Source organism: Eutrigla gurnardus, assembly GCF_963514095.1.
Source record: "Eutrigla gurnardus genome assembly, chromosome: 7".
In the NCBI taxonomy this organism is placed as follows: Eukaryota; Metazoa; Chordata; class Actinopteri; order Perciformes; family Triglidae; genus Eutrigla; species Eutrigla gurnardus.
This window is the reverse complement of record NC_139921.1, coordinates 27,127,945-27,149,633: the sequence shown is the minus strand read 5'-3', so window position 1 is coordinate 27,149,633 and position 21,689 is coordinate 27,127,945. Positions and strand designations below refer to the sequence as shown.

The 21,689-nt window shown below is 42.1% G+C and overlaps 1 protein-coding gene across 1 annotated transcript in view; it reads right to left on the bottom strand.

Moving 5' to 3' along the window:
- The window catches only part of smoc1 (SPARC related modular calcium binding 1), a 40,859-nt gene that overhangs the window by 12,738 nt on the left and 6,432 nt on the right, over positions 1-21,689 (bottom strand). The window contains 9 exon segments of the mRNA XM_084013664.1: positions 4,957-5,037; positions 5,419-5,475; positions 8,093-8,140; positions 8,701-8,751; positions 10,529-10,628; positions 11,334-11,446; positions 13,192-13,236; positions 13,239-13,274; positions 13,750-13,915. Of these exon segments, the coding sequence (XP_083869790.1) occupies positions 4,957-5,037; positions 5,419-5,475; positions 8,093-8,140; positions 8,701-8,751; positions 10,529-10,628; positions 11,334-11,446; positions 13,192-13,236; positions 13,239-13,274; positions 13,750-13,915 (697 nt within the window).

Sequence of the window (21,689 nt, the reverse complement as noted above, 5' to 3'; positions counted from 1 at the left end):
ACCGTCCCAAGGTCCAGTGCTGTTAATCCAACCCCCATACTTGCACTGGCCTTCAGTGCTCCAGTAATAATCACGTAAAAGCAACACATTCGGACAAAAATATAACGACATCCATGAGAGCCGCCGACCCGCAGCATATATATGCAACACGGTTCCCCAGTAGCATTATTGTTGGTGCTGCTGTTGCAAAGACAAGGTCAGATATAACGGAATATAGTACGTTTCTCACCCGCTGCTCCTTTCAGAAAGGCCATCGCAAGAAAATGTGTTCTTTGTTTGGGTTATCAAACGGACAATGAGTCATAGATGTTTGTTACTGGATGCTAGTGTTAGCGTTAGCAGCCAAATACACAGATTGATATTTGTTATACAAAAGATGTTTGTTTGGTCCTGGCTTTCTTCTAACTCCTAGTTTGTTTTCTGGCTGCTAATGTTAGCTAGCGGTAACAACATGGCTGCTGTCCAAAGCAAGAAACAATTGCAAGCAATTGTATTTTGAATTAAACACCCCTATCTCTATGATAAAGTCAAAGTCAAACACCCGATGGTGTCGTTATTCTACAGCCATTACATTGTGCAATCAATATTTACTTATAACGATCATTTAAAGCAGAAAAAAAAGTTTTGACCAAATGACTGATTGAAAGGGAAAGCGTTCTTAGTGACAAACCCACAGAAAACCACCAGAATCTACGGTTGATCAAACTTGTTTACAGACACAGCAAGCAAGTTCAGACACCTCAAAGCTAAAGAGACAGATATTTGTAGTCTTAACAGTTATTTGATTCTTTTTGTGTAAGTGGCAACTTTTCGTTCTGCGCCCAAGTGGCCAAGAAAAAAAAGATGCAAAACGTTAAGTTCATCTCATCACCTCAGCTTTCTCTCTTTCTGCACACTGAGTCCACCTCGCAGTTTAGTGCGTCTCCTTAACCCTGATGCCACATGTTGCATGAGCACTCACCACAGCAATCTAAAAACTGTTCTGTAATAAAAGCACGCTTCAATCTGTGGCACGCACAAGCACAATACTAATTGATTTCAGAGGGGATTGTGAAACTTTTAATCAGTCTTTCAATGTCAATTTTAAGAAAGTCCTGCAGCACTTCATGCTGAATGGAAGAATAAGGGGAAAGTTTGCTAGCTTTGATGTACCGCAAGTCATGATAGTTCATGTAGTAAACGCCGTTGTCCTGATGGCAGTGCCTACATGTACCAGGATGCATTGCATACGAGCTTCTGATGCTCTCTGCTGCATTTCTCCAGCTGTATACTTTAATAAATATGATTGAATAGCCAAAGCATAAAGCTGCTGTACTCGTATGTTTATAATTAGTTGATCTCCAAATGTTAAACACAGCGGTGCTTTGTCGTCCTCCATTGTGATCTTAATAAGGATGGAGATAACGGTGGTAGCGAGCTCAACAGCAGACCTGAGGAGTGTGTGTGTGTGTGTGTGTGTGTGTTCATGTTTCCTGAGCATGGCTGCCAACAGAGAAGTAAACGTGTCCCTACACCAAAGACCTTTTTCTCCTGCGAAGCCTCACACTCAAGTGTTCTCAGCTCTGTGCCACGGCTCTTGTTCTGGCCAAGGTTCCTTCACATCCAAATTATTTAGCACTGTTTATTATACAGAGGTTATGCTGGCGCCAGACGCCAGGATTCCCAAAAGAAAATTGTTTTTATACATATTAATGGAAACGGGCTCGACGCTGGCGATGTAATCCTCCGAGTTTTGTGTTGGAAGTGAAACTCAATCTACGACTCCTTTGCCTTCCTTTTTAGATATCCGCATTACTGCTCTATTTATTTTTTTATTTTTGTTTCTTCTTCAATTTGATTCCCAGGAAACACAAACCCTCGGTAAACAAATATTGTGCTCGGTAAACAAGTGGATGTCGGGAACTGTTTTTGTTGTCGTCATTTTGTTCTACGGGGACGGACTGATCACGGTCAAAATATGAACATGTGTAGTCTTTGATGAGAATAGGCGTGCCCTTTTAAAAAGCCTTTCAGCCCTTTTAAATTCTCTGTTTCTGATTTCTCTCTTTCGCTGCCTTTATCATACACATCTAATCATGTTTTTCAATCATTTCTCACCTCACCAAAAGCTTCGTCTCTAATGCTTTTTTTTATGCTATCCTATTTTACTTTCCCTTTCTTTCTCTCTCTGCTGCTCTCTTGTCTAATAGGCCTAACCCACCACCACTCCTCCCAGGGCCCTCTCCTCTTCACTTCACTCCAATGGCTTTCAGCTGTGGCTTAATCACTGCAATACTGTCCCTAGCAGGCCTCTGTAGTAAGTATTACTAATAAGGCAACTCTGTCAGTAGATATGATGTTTATGATCTAAGTGAAACAACACCAGAGCTGACCCAGAGTTAACTTTATTAAATTATTCTTCAATTTCAACACACTTGTCTTACCTATTTTTAACCATATCATTCGTTAGCATGTTTGATATCAATGGCTCATCTTGCTCAACGGTTCCAGCTGTCTCGACCGACACAATAGGATTAAAAGAAACCAAATCCCTTCATAAAACTGCAGATTTTTACGATACAATACAAAACCGTACTCTTGAGATGGCATGAACGGCCCGTATCCCTTTCAACATGTTGTTTCTCTTTTGTTTGCCTCGCCACAAGGGGGAAGTTAGCGGTTAGCAAGTTTCTGGTTCTCCACGCACGTTTATAAATGAGCTGCATGACAGAGCGCTTCCCCCTCCTTACAACGCTGGAACAACAGCACATCGAAGTCTGGCAACACAGCATCCTTTTGAAAAATGGACTTTGCATCGCTTCGCCTAAGCAAACACGTTTCACTAACACAATCTCCGCATCGCTCTAGATCATAATTATGGGATATCCAGAGACACAGAGCCAGTAAATGAATAACGCCGTTCATGTGCACACAAGAGGACTGCTTTCTCAGCACTCCAGTTTTTCCAGTGTGTGCCGAGAGACTTTAAATATCAGGGATTTGTTTCACCAAAGCTTCTCTACTTTGCAGGCAGTTTCAGCAGGAAAAGAAGAAAGAAAGCTCTGTGATGATCTCAGGCTCTCTCTCTCATGTTGTCTGCTCGCAGTTTAAGACAGACTTTCTGAATTTGGGCCTAAAACATTTCCATCTATCATGGGAATGAAGTAAGCTGCTCAATAACACGAGACACGCACAAAATATCACTTCAGCAATGGAAGAAGTATTCGACAGGGGACATGTTGTGCTCATTTTCAGATTCCTCCTTGTATTTTGGGGTACTACTAATGTGAAAAAGCCCGAAAAAGCCAGTCTGTTCTGATTTACTGATTCAGATGGGAGGCGGTTTATTCTAATGAGCCAGCAAGTGATACAAGAAGAGGAGCCAAATCTGAACGGCTTGTTGAATCGCATGTTTTCTTAGTTATCTAGGCAGCCCACGAAAACCTGACGCTTCCTCCCTGGTGTATCTACGCGAGCACTGAAGAAGGGAGCTTTTAAATAATAGTTAAATTCTGTATGTTTAAAAAAAAAAAAGGAAGTCCTGCATTCAAAATGTTACAAAAAGTTATCAAGAATAAATGTAGAGCTGCAACTAACAGTTAGTTATCCATGTGTTTTGTCTATAAAATATCAGAAAATTTTTGTTTTATCAGACCAATAGTCCAAAACCCAGATAACCCAGCTGAAACCAGAAACCTTTCAGCATTTTTGATTAAAACAATCAATTATCTAAATATGTATCAATAGCATTGAAAAAGCACTGATATTAGTACTATCAAAAGTACTCAAGTACAAGAACATCACAACTTATTGCAGCACTTGAGTCGTACTTTGTTACTTCCAAACTTGACACACAGGAACATGGACATTTTCATGTTCACGAGCACATTCACACACATTCTTTCAATAACAGACAGATATTCACACACTCAGGCAGAAAATCTCCTTTTGATACAAAATCCACACACACACACACACACACACACACTGTACGCAATCACGTACAGATGCAGTTGCAGATGCACAACCATCGCTCACGTCTCTCTCTCCAACGTGATGACATCTCCCCCTCAGTCGGCCATGTCGCTCGTACTTTGAGGACACCGGATGCTAATTGGAAACAGGAAGCTGGTGTTTCCACGTAACTTTCAAAGAGCTGTGGCAGCGAATCTCTCATCTAAGATAGCATCCTTTTTTATTACAATGAACTTTTTGTGTGTCCTATTGTGTGAAAGAGAGAGAGCTTTGCATCATAGCATAACCTGCAGATATTCAAGATGGAAAGTCATGTTTATTAGAGATCTGGATATATGCAGAGGCACATACACTTTGGCCAAAGTGAGTTCAAAGACTAATCCATGGTAATTCCTCTAAAAAAATTACTATCCTGAACCAACATTAAAACTCATTACAGCACAGTGTCAGTGACTATGACACGAATAAGTGAAAATGCACATAATTACAGCTAACCTGAACGTACACACACACACACACACACACACACACACACACACACACACTCTGCCATCACATTCACTCACTGCCTTGCTGCAGAAGCATGAACGGCGTCTAGCTGCCCAGAGGGTAGTGAACATGTCGAGGCGTAATTGAAAAGGAGACAGAGAAAGCTAAACAAATTACACCAAAGGAAAGAAACCAAGAAACATAATCCTGGCAGCACCAGGGCTTGTCCTAAAACTGGGAATGTTTTACATTTCATCTCAAACTGCAGTTACACCGCAGACGAGTGTTTGCTTTAGTTAGCGACTTAGCTCCTTCTCTGGTATAGTTTTACATCTTGAGATCAAATATGTGGCTAATAATTGTGGTTGCACTGTAAGGATCGGTGAGGTCGTCAGTGATCCCTCACAGGCTTCCCACACTCAAAACCTGCCACCTGTGTTTGATACGGCTCTATTTTGGCGATCTATGGGTGCATTGTTCATAACAAATGAGCTCTCAGTCTCTTTGTCTCACCTTGTTTCCTGGAAGTGGAGCTGTTCTGCTTATTCTCCTTATAAACCAGCTGTTTAATCCACAGCGTCGGAGCAGTTATCTCTGCAGTGAAAAGAAGAGGGAGTACAGATTAATACTCAGAATTTACCCTCTACTTTACTTAACCTCATCGGTCGCGGCCGACCAGTAGCTGCATATTTCAAACCCTTGCACAGCGAAGCTTAGGCCCACAAAGCCAAAATTTAGATTGCGGCCAACATCCCAGCATTTCCAAAAATATCAAATATGTCATCTGGTACGCATGACACGGTTTTCCATTTAATATAATGGTGCATTCTTAAGAGATGGGGTCTCGAGTTGAATATTAATATCTTGACCCACTGCAGCTTCGCTGAGGTGATGGAACAATCTGAGCATAAAAGAGAAACCTTGTGAGCGTAAGGGAGCGTGTTACGGGTGGAGGAGGAGTTTGAGGAGACTTACCGTCACCCTCGGGGGGGACGTGGGTCTCCATGGTGGGTGTGGGCTTGGAGCCATCGTCTGGATTGAGGGTGAGAAAGAAACGGAAGGAGACTACCATTATTGAGGTTAATACAATCTACTCTCCAGAACTGTTGAATGGTTGGGATTTGCACATGGCCCGGCCAAGACAGACAGACAGACAGATAGATAGAGAGACAGAGAGAGAGACAGGCAGAGAGACAGATTGAAGAATGGAAAACGATCATCCACATCTTGTCTTTGCATCTCACACACACACACACACACACACACACATATCTTCACACTAACTCACACCAACACGATCATTTAGCGCACACACACACACACACACACACACACACACACACACACACACAATTGCACCGTAAAGCACACATGCGTACACTCACACGAGGAGGCCCCCCTCCCCATCAGGACCCGCACCCTGCATGGCAGGCGTCGCCCACTCACAACTAATCCAAGCACGAGTCGGACAGACCTCCGAACAATCGGAGGTTTGAAGTGTGAACGTCATCATCCCTGAGCGTCAAAATAAGATGATGCCGATTTCCGTCCGTCGTCCCGTTCTTCGGTCTGCCCCAAAAACGCTGGTCCCGCGTACGATGTCAACACGTAGCCACGCAAATGGCAGTGATAGTGGTGGTCTTCTGGGAATAGCTTCCAAAGACTTGGGTGCTGGTCTGATCGTTATTCTGGCTCCACCTCCAAAATAACCCTCCAGTCACACGTTGGTGCATCAGAAGAGAATCTCCAAAATAAATATTTTGCCGGAATTTGTCACGGATGTTAACAACGTTCAAAACAACATAATAAGAATGTTTTTGGTTTTCCCGCTGACCTTTCCTTTTATTTAGTGCCACAATCAGCCATTTGTACTTTTTACCGTAGCAATAGGAAAACATTTATTCTCCTAAGTGGATAAACACTTGCAGCAATGGATGATGATTGACTCTTAAAAAGATGGCACTAACAAGCTTCTTTTTTTTAATACTTAATGTTTCCTCGGTTGGTTTTGACCACACTAGAACCACATAACATACTAACCACATAGTCTATAAACCAGCAGTATTATTAAAGATCACTGTATCACCATATTTACGACTATTCATCACAATTCAACTTAATAAAAATCCTCCCAAGTTGCTTTGCTCCCCGGCTGAATAAACATACTTTCATCCTTAGTTTTCTTAAACGCAGAAGGCCTTAAGGGGAAAACATCAGAATTTGATCATTAAGTATTGAAAAAAAAGTAGTCTTTATAAAGATTGTCTTTGTGGAAACCAAAACTTGTTTACAAGTCATTATGAAGTGTTCTTATTTTTGACATTTTTGTAATGTGTCGCTGGCATCTCATATTTATAAAATGATGTGGTTTCAAACCACATCCTGACATCATTCCTCACCTTTAATACAATATGAGAAAAATCTAAATTTATATTAATGCCCTTGTACTTGTGACATCTGATACTGTATTTTTTTTTATCCCAGTGTAAGTTACGTAAACATTTCTGGTGTTTGGCACTCACACATATAGCATGACACAATAAACTATTTATATCCCGTAACAAGGTTGACTTGGTCTTTGGTTTAGAAACATTACATTTTACAGTGAGAGGCTGCGAGTCAGTAACCTGTTTAAGAATTAGATAATGCTGTGTATTCGGCTACCTAGAATACTCACCCATGTGCAGTTTGGTAGCATCTGGAACATTCCTTAGGAAATAATTTGATCAAAAGCAAACCACAGAGAACTGGAGTCACATTACAAACACTAAAGTAAGTCCTTAAATCAGATGACTTGTCAGCAAATTGAAACACTTGAGGTCAAACTGACCTAATGTGCTCAAACTGTGAATAAATAAAAACAGTTACTGCATTGTTGGACAAATGCAAACCTGGGTCAAACACTGTATTTGATTTCTTCTTCCAAATGTAAAACATGCTTGTTAATGCAAATTCAGTAACTTATAGAATTAGTCAATTTACTGTTTGATCCAGGTCTGGACTTTGAGCTACAAACCGCTGAGGGGGGAAGAAGAAATTAACGGAAGCATCGACATCAAACCCGGCTATCAATTCAACAACTCTCTGTTGTGAAGCAACTATATACTATCATCAGTATTTTACTGACATTTCTGAGAGATTTGAAGCAGACAGTTTTGTTTTTTATCTGATGATCTGATGATGCAAGTCACCGTTGCCTTATTTTTACTTGAGTTTTTTCTTGATTTGACTGGAGTGCTTTGATGAAACTACAGGGAAAATACAGAACTACTACTACTATCATTTTTGCATAGATTTCAGTTTCAGCAGCAGGTAAAACGCAAGGAAAGACATAACTGGAGCAAAACCAGGTTTTGTAGCATACAGTACTGTCAGCATCATGCTAACATGCCAAAGAAAAAAAACTACTAGTTCTAAGATGTATTCTGTAACTATAAAGAATATTTTCATCCAAGTCCCCTTTAGAATTACCAGTGAAACGTCCGTCGTGTACCTTTCTGCTCTGCGTAAATATGGACTTTGCACAGATCAGATGGAACAAAACCAGGTGAAATATATTTTGGACTCGTGCTCTCTTTTCTGTCTGTCACACACACATAGAAACACTCACACGCATGCGCACACACACTTCCAGCAGATCTCAGCTCACCTTTTCTACCAGAGTTCGGTGGCCCGGGCGGTCTATCAGTTACTGACCCTGGAAAGAAAGAAGAGGGGGAAAAACATGACGTGTACAAAGCAAAGATTAGACCGCAGCAACAACTCCTGGGGGATATTTGAAGAATTTGATTCCAAAAAAGGTTATAATCCATTTTAGGAGCAAAAAGAAAGTGAAAATGTACCACCTTCCTGCAAATATATACTTTTGCAAGAGCTTGAGTCACTTAACAGCTATCGCATGATTTTAGATTTAAATTTGATTGTTCCAACTTAACACTCCCACCTATTACCCAACTTTTGGGTAAGTTTGTTGAGTCCATTCTGTTAGTACTTGATAGCAGGCACACATTGAAACATTAGGCTTGTTGTTTGATTTATGCAAACCTGCCTGATTTGCACTTGATCTGTTGACAGTAAGTTAAATTAAAGGACTGTACATTTGCAAATATGATTCTCATTTGGTGCATGCGGGTAGTTGCTTTCATGCATGGATGCACGGAGGGAAAAGAGCAAAATTAGACCAATTACAAACCAATTACAATAAAAGGGCAAAGTGGCGAAATTTTGAGTGAAGGCAACTGGAAGGAAATGTACTACCTGACAATCCACTCGTCCCAGCATGAGTTCCCATAAATTCACGGAAGTTTCCTGCAAATGTATGTGAGATGATTGATTTGGGTCAGAGTGTACAGGGGCGTCTGAGCACGTCAGTAAAGGTTATTTGTTGTCAGGTGAGAGGGCAGCTGAGTTGGGCATGGAGGACCGTATAGCAGCTTATTCTGGTCCCGGTGTCAAACATACCTTTGCAAGAAACAATGAAGATATTGGATCTTATGCAGGACAGACGGGGGACGGGTAGAGAGAACGTCGTGCTACGTGAACTACATTTCAAGATTTCATCAAAAACAATGTAATGATTTCTTCCATTCAGCGCCGATAGTGTGGGAAAAGTCGCTGTCGTTACCCCACAGATGTTATTCATCATTTCTGCATGAGATTTACTTTTTTCCGATTCGTGATTCATGTGCCTGATTCTGATTCAAGCCATTTTAACGCTGGCGACCTTTGGGGGAAAAGGGAGCTGTAGAATCCAAACTGAAAGAAGCTACTGTTATCCTTGAAGAAAACCCTGAATGAACTGTGTCAACTTACTGTCTAGTTAGTAAGGAGCCACGTATTTCACGTGGAAACACAACTGAATTTGCTGTTTTAAGGGTTTGAAAGCCATGTCCCTTCTAATACCTGAACACTTGGGTGTTGTTGTGCACAGAAGAGCCAGTAACTAGATGCACAATGAATTGTGAAACTCTGAGCTTCTACTGTGCCTTAGTCATATGTGTCGTACATGTGAAAAGCAGTGTGGTTTTCTTGTTTGAATGGATACTTTGGAACCGTGCTCCAATTTTGAACTTTACCGATTCTATTCCAGGACTTGAAACTCAGCAGGTGCCGAGCGGGAAACCGTAAAAGGTGATTAGTGTCACAAATGGGTGATACGGAGAGAAGAAGGCAGCACAGAAGATCGAGGCAGAGAGAGATAAGGAAATTGAGGGAGGAAGAGAAGCCTCTGGCGGTGTGTTGAGCAGCTTCAGAGGGGCATGCGACCGCTCTCACCACACTCTCCACACAAAATTTGCACCATATGCTCCAGTGGCTGCACAACCCAATTCTGGCAAAGGCCCCTGTGTATTATCTTCTGAGGGAAAATGATGGTGATTATCATAAAGTGTTCCCATCCAGGATGAGTGTGCAGAGCCCCCTCTTTCTCTCTCCCTCCCTCCCTCTCTCCCTCCCTCCCTCCCTCCTCCGGCCTGCTGAGAGTAGTTAGATGAGGGGGAGGGCTGGGAGGCCCCTGGATGTATGGCCATTAGCCTTCTCGTTGACCTTGCACCTGCTGTACGCCACATGACATGTAATACACATGTGCCCACAGAATGGCAGACCCTCTTCGACTGTAACTCAAAGGCCGTGTTCAGTCTTTATCCTTCATCAGCAAAGTCAGTGATTTCACATGTAGTGGCAGTTCACTTCACTGTTAGTTTGCTAAATTCTACCTGGAATACTGCATCCATCCTCAATCTTTTACTTGATAAGGAACTGAAGCATGAATGTATAAAAACTAATACTCTGAGTTTTTGAGTCTCGGAATTAATCATTTTTTCTCACAGTTCAAAAATGCATTTTGAAATGTGCGTTATGCTGCTTCTCCCCCCCTAATAAAGAATTGTCTGGAAACATCCAATCCGTCTACGTGTGTTTTAGTCATACAACCTGTTACAGATTACTCTGAGGAAAACACAAATAACTCATCAGTAATGTGCCCACAGTGTATCCCAGCGGTGTTGCAAACCTTGTACGGGACAAATGTTTTAAGAACCAATGTTTCATCCACAGATTGCCGGGCTTGTCCCCCCCCCCCCAGTACCTGAACACACCGGGGTCCTGTTATGCACAGAGGAGCCACTCACTGGCTTGCCGTCAGTGGTGACACACCAGCAGTAACCTGTCAGAGTATGGCACTGGACCTGCAGACGCAAAAAGGTAAATCACACCAACAGCATACGCGATTGTGTTCGTATATGAAGAGCCTAAATACAACAGGAGATGAAGAGTGCAACACGTAGATAAAATCACGCCCTTGTAGTGTCCTTTCCTGATTTATTTTTCTTAAATAAACAGATAAAATCCTTCCTTGTCCCCAGAAATATCGATAGAATCAAAATATAAGGTGCTCCCCATAACCTCCCAGTGCAAGGAAGGGCTCTGTGTTGGAGAATTTTGTTGTACTGTGTATGTAGTCTTGGATTAATCTGACATTGTGAATGTGATTTCTTTCAAATGTATTTTATGATTGTAGTTTTTCGACTGATACGCTGAGCTTTAGCGTAAAAGTCGCTCCCTATGTCTGTGCCTCCCAGTTACTAACACGTATTACACAAAAGAAAACAGCTGTTGATGAAGAGACGAAAACTGAACTCCATGCCCTAAATCTATAAAAAAAATAAAATGAATGCAGTTTGAATATATCCTTAACCGTCATGTAGCTGTGTTTGAACCAACCTCAGTAACAGGTTTGCTTTAAATAGGCTCCATATATTTCAATATCCCTTTAACATACATTTAATATCCCTTTAAGTACATTTGTAACCATTGCACATAAAGTGATGATGAAGAGTGGGGGGAAAAAACATGTATGAAAAGAAATCCATGGAGGTAGTGAATCAGCAGACCTGTGCGAATGTTCCATCCTCGTTGCATTCTGGGATAAACATGGACTCCTGGGGTCTCCTGGCTTGTTCCAGGGCCTGGCTCCTCTCAACCCGACACTTGGACTGACCTGCATCTGTAACAGATTAAGAGGACCTGCTCTCAAACACTGTGTACAAACAACACGGCTGTCTTTTTTTTTTTTTACTGAAGACGTGTGTTCTGCATCAACTACACCCCGTTCACACCTGGGAGCAGCTGACCAGAACAACCCCCGTGTACTACTGTTGGTCGCTGAGCGCCATCTGATAAATCAGTGTCCTAGATGTACAGAGTGTAGAGCATTATCTATTGACTGATTTTAAAAACTCTCCATCCAAACCACATTGTTAGTGTGTCATTGCCGTCCATGCTGATATTTTTAAGAATCAGTGGAAAGTGAGTCAGTGTTCCTGCAGCTGTGATGAGCCAGACCCGCTCTCCGGGGCATGGAAGTGGCTGAACGGTCAGAGGGCTCCACACCTACTGGTCACCGGTTCAAAACCCCCGTCAGCAACGACTGTTTTTATTGCGCTCGCAGCTCCTGTGGAGTCGAGCTTCATGTTCGACTGTTTGTGTGTACACATTCACGCCGGGGGAGCTGACCAGTGCGACCGCAGTCCTCCACTTGTTGGCAAACATTCTCTCTGAATAAATACAATTTTAAACAAACTCGTCTCTGGACCTGAAAGGAGACAGACATGTTGTCTCCTCTGGAGTAAATGACTGACGGAGCCACAAACGGGGGATGAAGTCACCGAGAAGGACAGACATGGTTACAGAAATGTGTCAACGTGGAGCACATGGTCTTACTTTAGAAAAAAGGCCATATTAAACATTAAAAACAAGTAAACCCCCCCCCCCCCCCCCCCCACTTATGATAGACTCCAGCAAATAGTTTAAATAAGTCATGGAAATATTTCTTCATATTGTATTGACTTGTGCTTGTAAGTTGTGACAAAGCAGCAATAACTGCACAGCTAAAGGTTCGTCTCTTCAATTTTTTTATGCTGTAAGGCAAGTTTGATTGACTAAGCACATAGCACTACTTTGCTTTATCCTGTTTATTTTAGAGATTTGGAATAATTCATAGTTTATTCACAGTTAAATAGTGAACAAACATGTATGCCTGTTGTTACCTGTTTGTCCTGTAGTCAAATGTATCTGTTGTGTTTGTGTTGTGTCTGAATCTCACACACAGCTCAGTAGGCCTTCACCACCAGGCGTTGCCATTGTAAACAAGGATTGGTTCATGAAGTGTCTGCCTAAGTAAAGCAGCAGTTTCCGAACAACAAAACAGGCCCGCTGCACTCAAAGACTGTGTGAGCTTTGCCCAGCTATCCTTTCCTTGGCACGCCGCTGATATTATGAAACAAAACCCCTGTATAACCAAACGGAGGGAAGAAAATTCACTCTGGGTTTGGTTGGGCATGCTGCTTTCCGAATGGACAGTTGGGGGTGAATAAAAGGGGGGAAATGCCAAGTTCCAACCTTGACTCTACACCTATCAATCTCTGCTGTTGTTGAGTGGCTGGCATCCAGAGACGGGAGGAGTGTGTGATCCTGGTCTGTAAGAACTTACACGCCTACAGAGAGGCGGAAAATGAAAGACATCTTCTGTTCAGTTCCACTTTCCTAAACTGTCTGGTGTTCACTTAAAGCTGCAACAGCTTAAACATGCTCTGGGTCTCGAGTAAATCAGGCTTTGGGAGGTTTACAATATGAAGTCTCTGATTTATTGTTGGCTTTGAATCTTCACTGCAGACAACAGTCTCACCATTTGAGCTCCATCCCTGTTTGTAGTACTGATGATCAAATACAAATGTGTAAAGCGTCCCTTACCCTTGAGCTCCACATCTCTCGTCTCAGATGTGGAAGTTGTTGCTGAGCCACCGGCAACTGATCGATTTTCACCCAGTTTTTACCTGAAACACACAAAAAAAGTCACTCGGTGCTCTGTGGAGTCGTGTCGAGCCCACTAGAGATGCAAACGTTAGGCCATTTACTACATGTTGTTGGTATATAGTCCAACTTTTCTGCAGAACCTTCCCAGACACCCAGGCTACAGGAGCAGGCACTATATTTATGTATACTCTTCCTTTAATATCTCTGGATGTGTTTGTACATTTTGAATCGATTTTGTCTCTTAAAGTTATATTACTGTCTAGCAGTGCTGCGGTTATGAACACAGGCTGAATGTTGGTGTATTCATGGAAACTCCACTCTATGAGACCTACAGTGCCAGCTGCTGACACGAATTGTGTGGAAATAAGACAAACAATATGCATCCATGGACATCAATCTTGCATCCATGCAGATGAATCACAAATCCGTGTCCCAGAATGCACCCTGACAAATGACTATCTGCAGGTAGATGTAAAAGCGGAGTTCCGTGCTCACCTCGACACCGGCCGCGGTGTGCCAGCGTCAGGGTCTTGTCTTTGCAGCGCGCCCTCTGCAGCTCACAGCCGGTCTCATAGCTCCGCCCGTCCGAGCCGCACACCGGCTTCCCCTGCGTCCGTGAGCAGATGACCCCACAGTGACTGTCCCTGTCTCCGATCAGCCACTGCAATGAGAAGCACAGCAACATGTCGGTATAACGACGGCGTAATAGATGAGAAATGTAACTCGCTTCAGGTTTCACATAACACCACAGTTACATCAGATTATTTAGCCTTTTCTCATTCGAAAGAAAGTGGTTTCTTTTCGCCTCTGTTTGAACAAAGGCTGCATTCAGCTGAATCTGAGATTAAGCCAAACTAACGTACAAATTGGACTCACGGGTCACTTGCCTTTGTTGCTCTTAACATTTCTGTACTCCTTAAACACTTGCCGGCCGCTGCCTTTCCTTGTTTAGGCTACCGTAACGAGGGTGCGAGCAGCTCTGCACTGAAGCTCAACCTAGAGGCTAATTTATCTCAGTGATCTTTGGCTGAAGACGGTTTGAACCTTGATTAGGTTTCAAAGGAGCAAAACCACATTTGGAGCAGTGGGATTCCTTCTCCGTCCCTCCGCAGATCTTTACTCATGATCTATTAGTGAGTCGCTTCTACTCTACTGTTGGAAGTCGGCCTTCTCTCTGACAGCAGTAATGATTCTTGGCTTTGCAGCTGCTTCAAATATGTTTAAGGTCTAAAGGATTTCAGCGGAGCACGGACTTTGCCAAAAAACGATGGAGTTGTGGGTTAGTGAGGAGAGAGAATGAGTATGTGTGCATTGAGCAGCACCAAGGCTCCCAGCAGCGTACCTGAGCCAAGAGATCTCGATACCTCGCATGTGATGATTAAACGTTGTGACTGCTCAGACACCTGTTTCATTAAAACCCCCAAAATGATATTCTCAAGTAGGAAAATGCATTTTTTTCTTTCTTAAGCAATCACCAGGGTGTTGGTTTGAGCTCTTGATCCAACACATGAGATCTCATTATGGGCAGGTACAGAGGGATGAAGGTGATGGAAACATGAAACGCAGCCAGAAAGCAAAATGCACAGTTTTCCATCCTTCGCTTGCCAGCTCCTATCGGAAGATCTTTTCCAAAGAAACGATCCTCGGTGTGTAAATGCATGTGTGGAGCTCGCATGTATACAAGCACAGTGTCATTCTCCCGCTCCCCCCCTCCTCATCCCCCCATGCCTGACTGTATTTTGAATAACATCAAAATTGTTGCCTGGAGACAGATTTTCTCCAAACGTATAAAGGGCAATCAGACCGACCTGAGCAGAGTGTAGATGGTAACGAAGCCAAAGCCGCTGATGTCATGAATGAACTGGAGCTCGTATACAGATGAATCACCGGTCTTCATCTAACATGCTCCGAGCAGAGTAACTGCATGGCGGTGTATTTCTATTCCTCGGCCAGTGAAGGACTGGATGTCCATCTGTGCCTTCGCGTTGGGATTATTATTATAATTTTGATTATAAAGAAGTCCAACTGCTCCAGAAACCGTCACAGCCGTCCTGTCTGAATGATTTCTCCAACCATTCTGACCCGTAACGACTGCCAGTAAAATCATACTGTAACAATCCGTGAGACAACCTGACTGTCAAAGCTCAGTGGACACTTTCGCTAATCACCTATAATTTGTTCTTTATTACGGACTTCAGCTCGATGTGAACGCTTTCTGGAAAAACGTTCTACTTACATGTTTTAGGGCATTTATAGGGAGTTTGTTGTTCAAATAAATAACACATCTATGTGTGCTGCGTGCTATAAATTAGCGAATCAAAATCACAGCCAAGCTAGATTTTATGTTTACACTTTTGGCCATCTACGTTTAGCATATTAGCATGCTAACATTTGCTAATTGGACTTAACACAGCTGTGGGTGAACTTTCTCCTTCTTGAGGGAAACATAAATGTCGGTGCAAAATGTTATTTACTGTCAAAGCTACAAATGTGAAAGTCATTGCGGCGTGAAAAGTCAGGAATTCATCCTCTGGCAAAGCTGAATAAAGTTCATGCCAATCCGTCCCGTAGCTGTGGAGATATTTTAGTCTGGACCGAAGTAGTGGACCGGCCGTCCTTCGAGCTACGCTGCTAGCGTGGCTACGTATGATGTAGATTCACTCTGCCACAGCAGCACTCTGTCTACTTGAACTTTATATTCGTTGTCACATTCTGACCAATATCTGTCTCTCCGACGACCTGGAAACGACACAGGAATATAAACTTGTTAAAGCCCAAATTACAAATACTTAATGCGGTGAAGAAAATGAGACGCAGGTCAGAAAATTGTGGTTTTTTTTTTTTTTTTTTTTTTTTTTACTTCACCGATACCAGAGAGTATATCTGCCAGCGCTGACAGTTCTGACGGTCATTAACGTTAACTTCTAAATTCCAGCTATTTAATCAAAAACTGAGTCAAAGATCTGCCAGCTGGTGAGCTAATGTCACCTGTATCCAATGCAAATGAATTGGTTTGGATCATTTTCATATTAGTGAAGAGAACTCATTTTTCTGGCTTGTTTTAGTACTGAAACAAAAGAAGACCCATGGGGCGGAGAAAAGGGCCAGATTTTTACATCTAAATATAACATAGGATCGAAGTGATCATGCTAATTAACACGTCTGTCAGCTCAGGCAGATACTACATTATCTGGACTGAACAAAGAGTGAGATTAGACTTGTCCTGAAATAGAAAAAACACTGGAATTTCAGTATCTTCCAGATCAAATCAGGAGGTGAAGTAAAAGATGGGTTTAAGAAAGTGTCCTGAAAACGGAGGATCCCATGTAAATCAATATTTCAGTCTATTTCTCTACACAGAGAGATTCGTTTGGCTGTGAAATGCTGATTCTTCTCTTTAAATTGCAACAAAAAGCGTGTATAACTAGGTGAAAGGATATTTAAGCCAACAGGGAATAATACTTCAGAGGGCAGAAATCCACCTCGCCTCACCGTTACGATACGTGCAGAACAAGCCAGACAGTTTAATGTGATGTCAGCTTTGGCAGTGAAGCAAAGTTAGAACATCTTTTTGTCAGGACACCTCAAAGTAAAACTAAACTGTAATGTGCCTCTTTTTATGAGAACGTGCAGACAGCGAGGAAAACATAGCACATCATTTAATTTTTAACTTGCGTGTCCTCCTCTTGGCTTCGGTGAAGGACGGGAACAATTCAGTAGTCGTAAAAAAAATACAAAAATCCGTGTATCTGCATTGTATCAGGGGTTTTCTTTTTATCCCGGGAATAAAGCAGCATGTGGCCAGAAGAAAGCAGTTACATGTTTCCCTCCCAGCAGAAGTGTTTAAAAAGTACCGTGTGCTGCAGTTTGTCTACGTGACGTACTGATAAATCGCAAAATCAGTGTAAAAACATGCTATTCTATAAAAACAGTGATTTATCCAACCACTCTCCCAGGTGAAGAGCCACAGAGTCTGGCCCTCGGCCGACAGACTGACCTCCCCATCCCTGACTCACAGTCTTAATGGACTCAGCCCCTCTTCCTCCACTGTCATAATAAAACATTAAATCAAAGATTTTAGGACGGCATTGTCCGGTAAGTGGAAATAAACACTCGTCTCCCACGTGTAGTCATTTCTTAGTCACGCCGTCCCACCCACGGTCTCCCGTAAAGGTGGAACCAGACAGCAGATCGGAAACGGTTTCCCAATTTATGGATTTTACTTGAGTTGAAGATCAAAATGAATAAATTCTCTTCAGGGCACCAAAGGTTTGACTTCATTGTTTAGCTTTCGTGGTGTAGATGGTTACTGAGCAGCCTCTTTAGCACTGATTTAGCAAATGCGATTTTATCTCATAATAATTCACTTTTCTTTAGAGGACTAGGATTGATACGACTCTCATATCTGCACATTAATATGAAGCTGGAGCCAGCAGCTGATTGGGTTAGCATAAAGACCATAGCAGTAACAAAATCCACCCTGCTGCACCTCTAAAGCTCGCTGACTATCACGTGATATCTCAGTTGTTTACTCGATACAAAAACAGAAGTGTAGAAACAATGTGCCGCACTTTTTCTTCCAGGGAAAAAACACGTTAAAACTTACAAACTGCACATTGCCGATCTTTATGTTAACCTAACTGGCTGCTGGCTGTAGCTTCATAACTAAGAGAGCGATCTAACTCTTTACAAGAATGTGCAAAAGCGTGTTTCTCAGAATGTGGAACTAATTCTGCCATCGTCAATTGTTCAGTTACTGATGAAATCGTTATGAGGAGCTGTGTAAGGCACTGGATGTAATTTCAAATAAATAATAGTACATTATTTTGGAAAACCCTAAATTGCTAGTGTGTAACCACACTTCTCAAACAACTGTTTCAGATTGAAAGAGCCGAGGCGAAAAAAACCCTCTAAATTCATGGGAGAAAGAAAAATCGAACCTCCTGGTGAGAATATCAAATAGCAGGAAAAAAATACAATAAATAAATAATAATCCTGATATACTCTCATCTTCTCACTCTTCTCAGGACTGATTGAGTCTCGCCATGGCTTCCACTGCTTTACACGAGTTCCTCACCACAATAAATGTGCACGTGGTTGATATTTGAATCCTGCCAAAATAAAGGTCACCCACACCAGGAGTGAATTACACTGGTGGAGCACAAGGTATCAGAAAAACAACACTTTGATCCAGCATTAACAACCTGATGAGAGAGGTTTGTCTTTTTAGCACCACACAAAGCAGTTGGCAGGCAATCAGCGAAGCATTTGACAACATTCTTACACTTTTCTGCGGTTTCCAGCTTACCAAACTCTATCTGAATTGTCCTGATGTGGTAAACCCCACCCATCTGGCAGCTTAAGGAGGTTAAAACAAACACTGCAAGTTATTTTCAGTTACTGTCTGACCCAGGTCTGTTTGACAGCAATCAGCTGCTACAGTATTAGCCAGGATTACGGGACCTGGCATTATCTCTTGAGGGAAAACAGCCCCTCCTGTTAGGCCAATAATGGCTGTGGTGGAGACCCGCCCGACGTCCCATAATCAAAACCAAACAAACCCATCTAAATTAAACACACTAACGTGTAACAGGAGCTATTGCTGGATCTGCCGAGGAACACGCGCTGCTCGGGGGGAAAAAACACGAATTACCTAAACCTGTGGGGAGAAAATCGCTCATATTCCCTTCCTGCAGATCATTACAAGGTTTTATATCATAGTGCAACAGGCAGCACATCAAAGACTCTCAGAGAGGCCGAATAACGCAGTGCAGTAATGATACACCCTTGAGGGAATAATCTCAATTTAACAGCCGTGGAGACCCTTTGTTTGATTTCCAAATGGGTCTAGAAGAATTATTTTTATTTATTTACCTTTTTCATAGACCGAGAGACGGCTTGAATACACATGCGCTAACGTTGTGAGGACATGGTATCCTCCTCTGCCTGGCGGACCTGGCACCGAACAGATGAAGTCAAAGATGAGCTGAAGGTAAAACACCAGGGGAGTTACAAGATTGGTCCTGATATCTTTGCCGGGAAACAATGAGCGCTGAGATTCTCACATTTAACAAGCCAAATTCCTCCTTAAAACACACACACAATTTCACATACACATCTCAGCCAGAAGTACACTGAGCCCTGAGCTCTCTCTCTCCACCACTCATAAAATAAGTGAAATGCAACGCCATTGTGCAATAACTGCAGCATTAACAAAGTGGTCTTTTTTTCTTCTTTTTTCACCGTCACTAGCAGGGAGTCTGTTCCAGCTTGAGCCTCAGCAGTGGAACAAAAACAAAGAATATAATCAGAAAATAATCATTTTTATATATGCACTCTTAAAAGGCTGATGAGGGGGGGGGGGGGGGGGGGGGAACGCAGGCAGTGAAAAAAAGGAACAAAGGTAGTAAATAAACAAATCTGCGGATTACGTCTCCTACAGTCAATGCAATTAAGTTCAACTTTCCAGCTAGCTCATACGGCGCTGGCTAGAGCCAATTTCATTATAAAAACAAACATACTTAATATAAAAAGTAGATCCCATTTTCATTACACTTATCCACCTTTTTTTTTTGGTTATAATTTAGTTTAACAACACAATACCAAATTTATATCTCAGATGCACCAGAGCTGTGGTGACAGGAATAAGAGGAGGGTGGACCAATACAAGGCAGATTAAAATAAGTCCATGCTGAACCAGATGTCTTTTTTTATGTATTCACTACTAATGTAGCACTGAACTCTCCTAGCAACAGGGAATGACACGTCTTATTTGTGGTCTGATAAACACTTTTTTTTTTTTTAAATACATACAAGGTACAAACTGGACTTGCTATAAAAAAGTCAGTTGTGTTTTTGGAGCTTGAGCACAATTATGCTTAAGTGCAAGAAGTGTGCACATTTTTTTTAAAGACATTTCAGCATGATTTGCCATCATTTTCCAGATCAGATTTAATCCACAGTAGAATTTCCTTCGTGAGACACATGATTTTTCAGTGCCATTTTTTTTTCCTTTGGAAAGTTATGTGTTCTGTCACAGAATTAGTAAAGTTATTGTGTGGTTGTAAAAAATGTCTTAGGGAGTTAAATCTGAAAGTTAGTGTTTAAAAAAAACTGATGATTTTGCTGCTTTGTAAAACTGGAGGCAGAACAATACATGTTCGGGCTGCAATATGGTCGCTATTATAGACCGCATGTTCCAAATTTGAGATTTTTCTCATGATTGAAACCCACCATTTAGTCAAACATCTTGAGTTGGAGAAGCCCACAGTAATGACACCACCACTTTGTTCTGAGACGAGTCGCCTGAAGCTCTCACCCTGGTTTGGTATCACAAGAGATGGTTAGATCCTGTGAAGCGAAGGGGGAGAAAAAAATGTCTGTTCTATTTAACTAACAGGGACTTGCTCCTTGACCTTAATGACATCACTGCTTCTATGGTAAAAGGCGTTTGCATGCACAGATGGAGATTCATTACGAGCAGGGCTACATGTTGTATGTGTGCCAGCTCGGCGCTAATGTGGGATGCGCTCATTATCCCCTTTGGGCACAACAACAACAAAGTATGCAACAATAAAACACCGTTGCATTCATACAGTATATGGCCATCTCATGCTTTTTTCTGTGTCATTAATCACCAGGCGTTTTAGGCTCTGACTAGCTAACAAGCCGTTTAGTTGAATGGAGGAAGAGAGAGAATAAAAATGAGTCAACCATAGAGGAAACAAGCCAATGAAAGTTGTCCACCAAAGTCTGGGCTAATTGTGTGCTGTTGTGTGCTTTTAACGGGCCAGAGTAATCGCTTTTTGTCCGATAATTAGCATGTAGTTTTCAGGAAATCTGTAAAACCAATGCCATCCCTCATGCGGTTTCCATTAACAATTTTTTCTTAACTGTGTTATAAAAAAAAGTGGAGAAAATAGAAAGGAATGTATGCTAAGCTGCGCCGTTCTTCTCCTCGCCCTAATTTTCTCTTGAAAAATAAAACTACGATTTCACGTTTTCAAATTAAGCTTTTTGAAAGCCTTAAATTGCCATTACATCATGTTGCGAGCGCTAAAGCAACTAAACAACTTTCCTGCGGAAGGTTTGTGCAGCAGTCGTGCAGGGATCGGCTTTAAAACAAAGTGTAGTCTCCCAGTCCACCATTTTCATTTACAGTCATGTTTCATCAGGTAAAGCCTTAGTAAAGTTCTCCCAGTTTGATTTTGTTTCATCTCTCCCACAAACTCTGACAGTTATCCACACACATAGAGAAAACATTATAGTGGTATATGGCTTTTTACAATTCTGGTAATGAAATCGTCAAAATGTGAATAGTTGTGGTCATCTGTGCTTTCCCCCGGCGGAAGGCTGTTTCCGATCGCGTGATGTCACTGTGGCCTCACCGATACTCACGGATGTGTGCATAGTTTAGGCATTAGTACTCATCACCA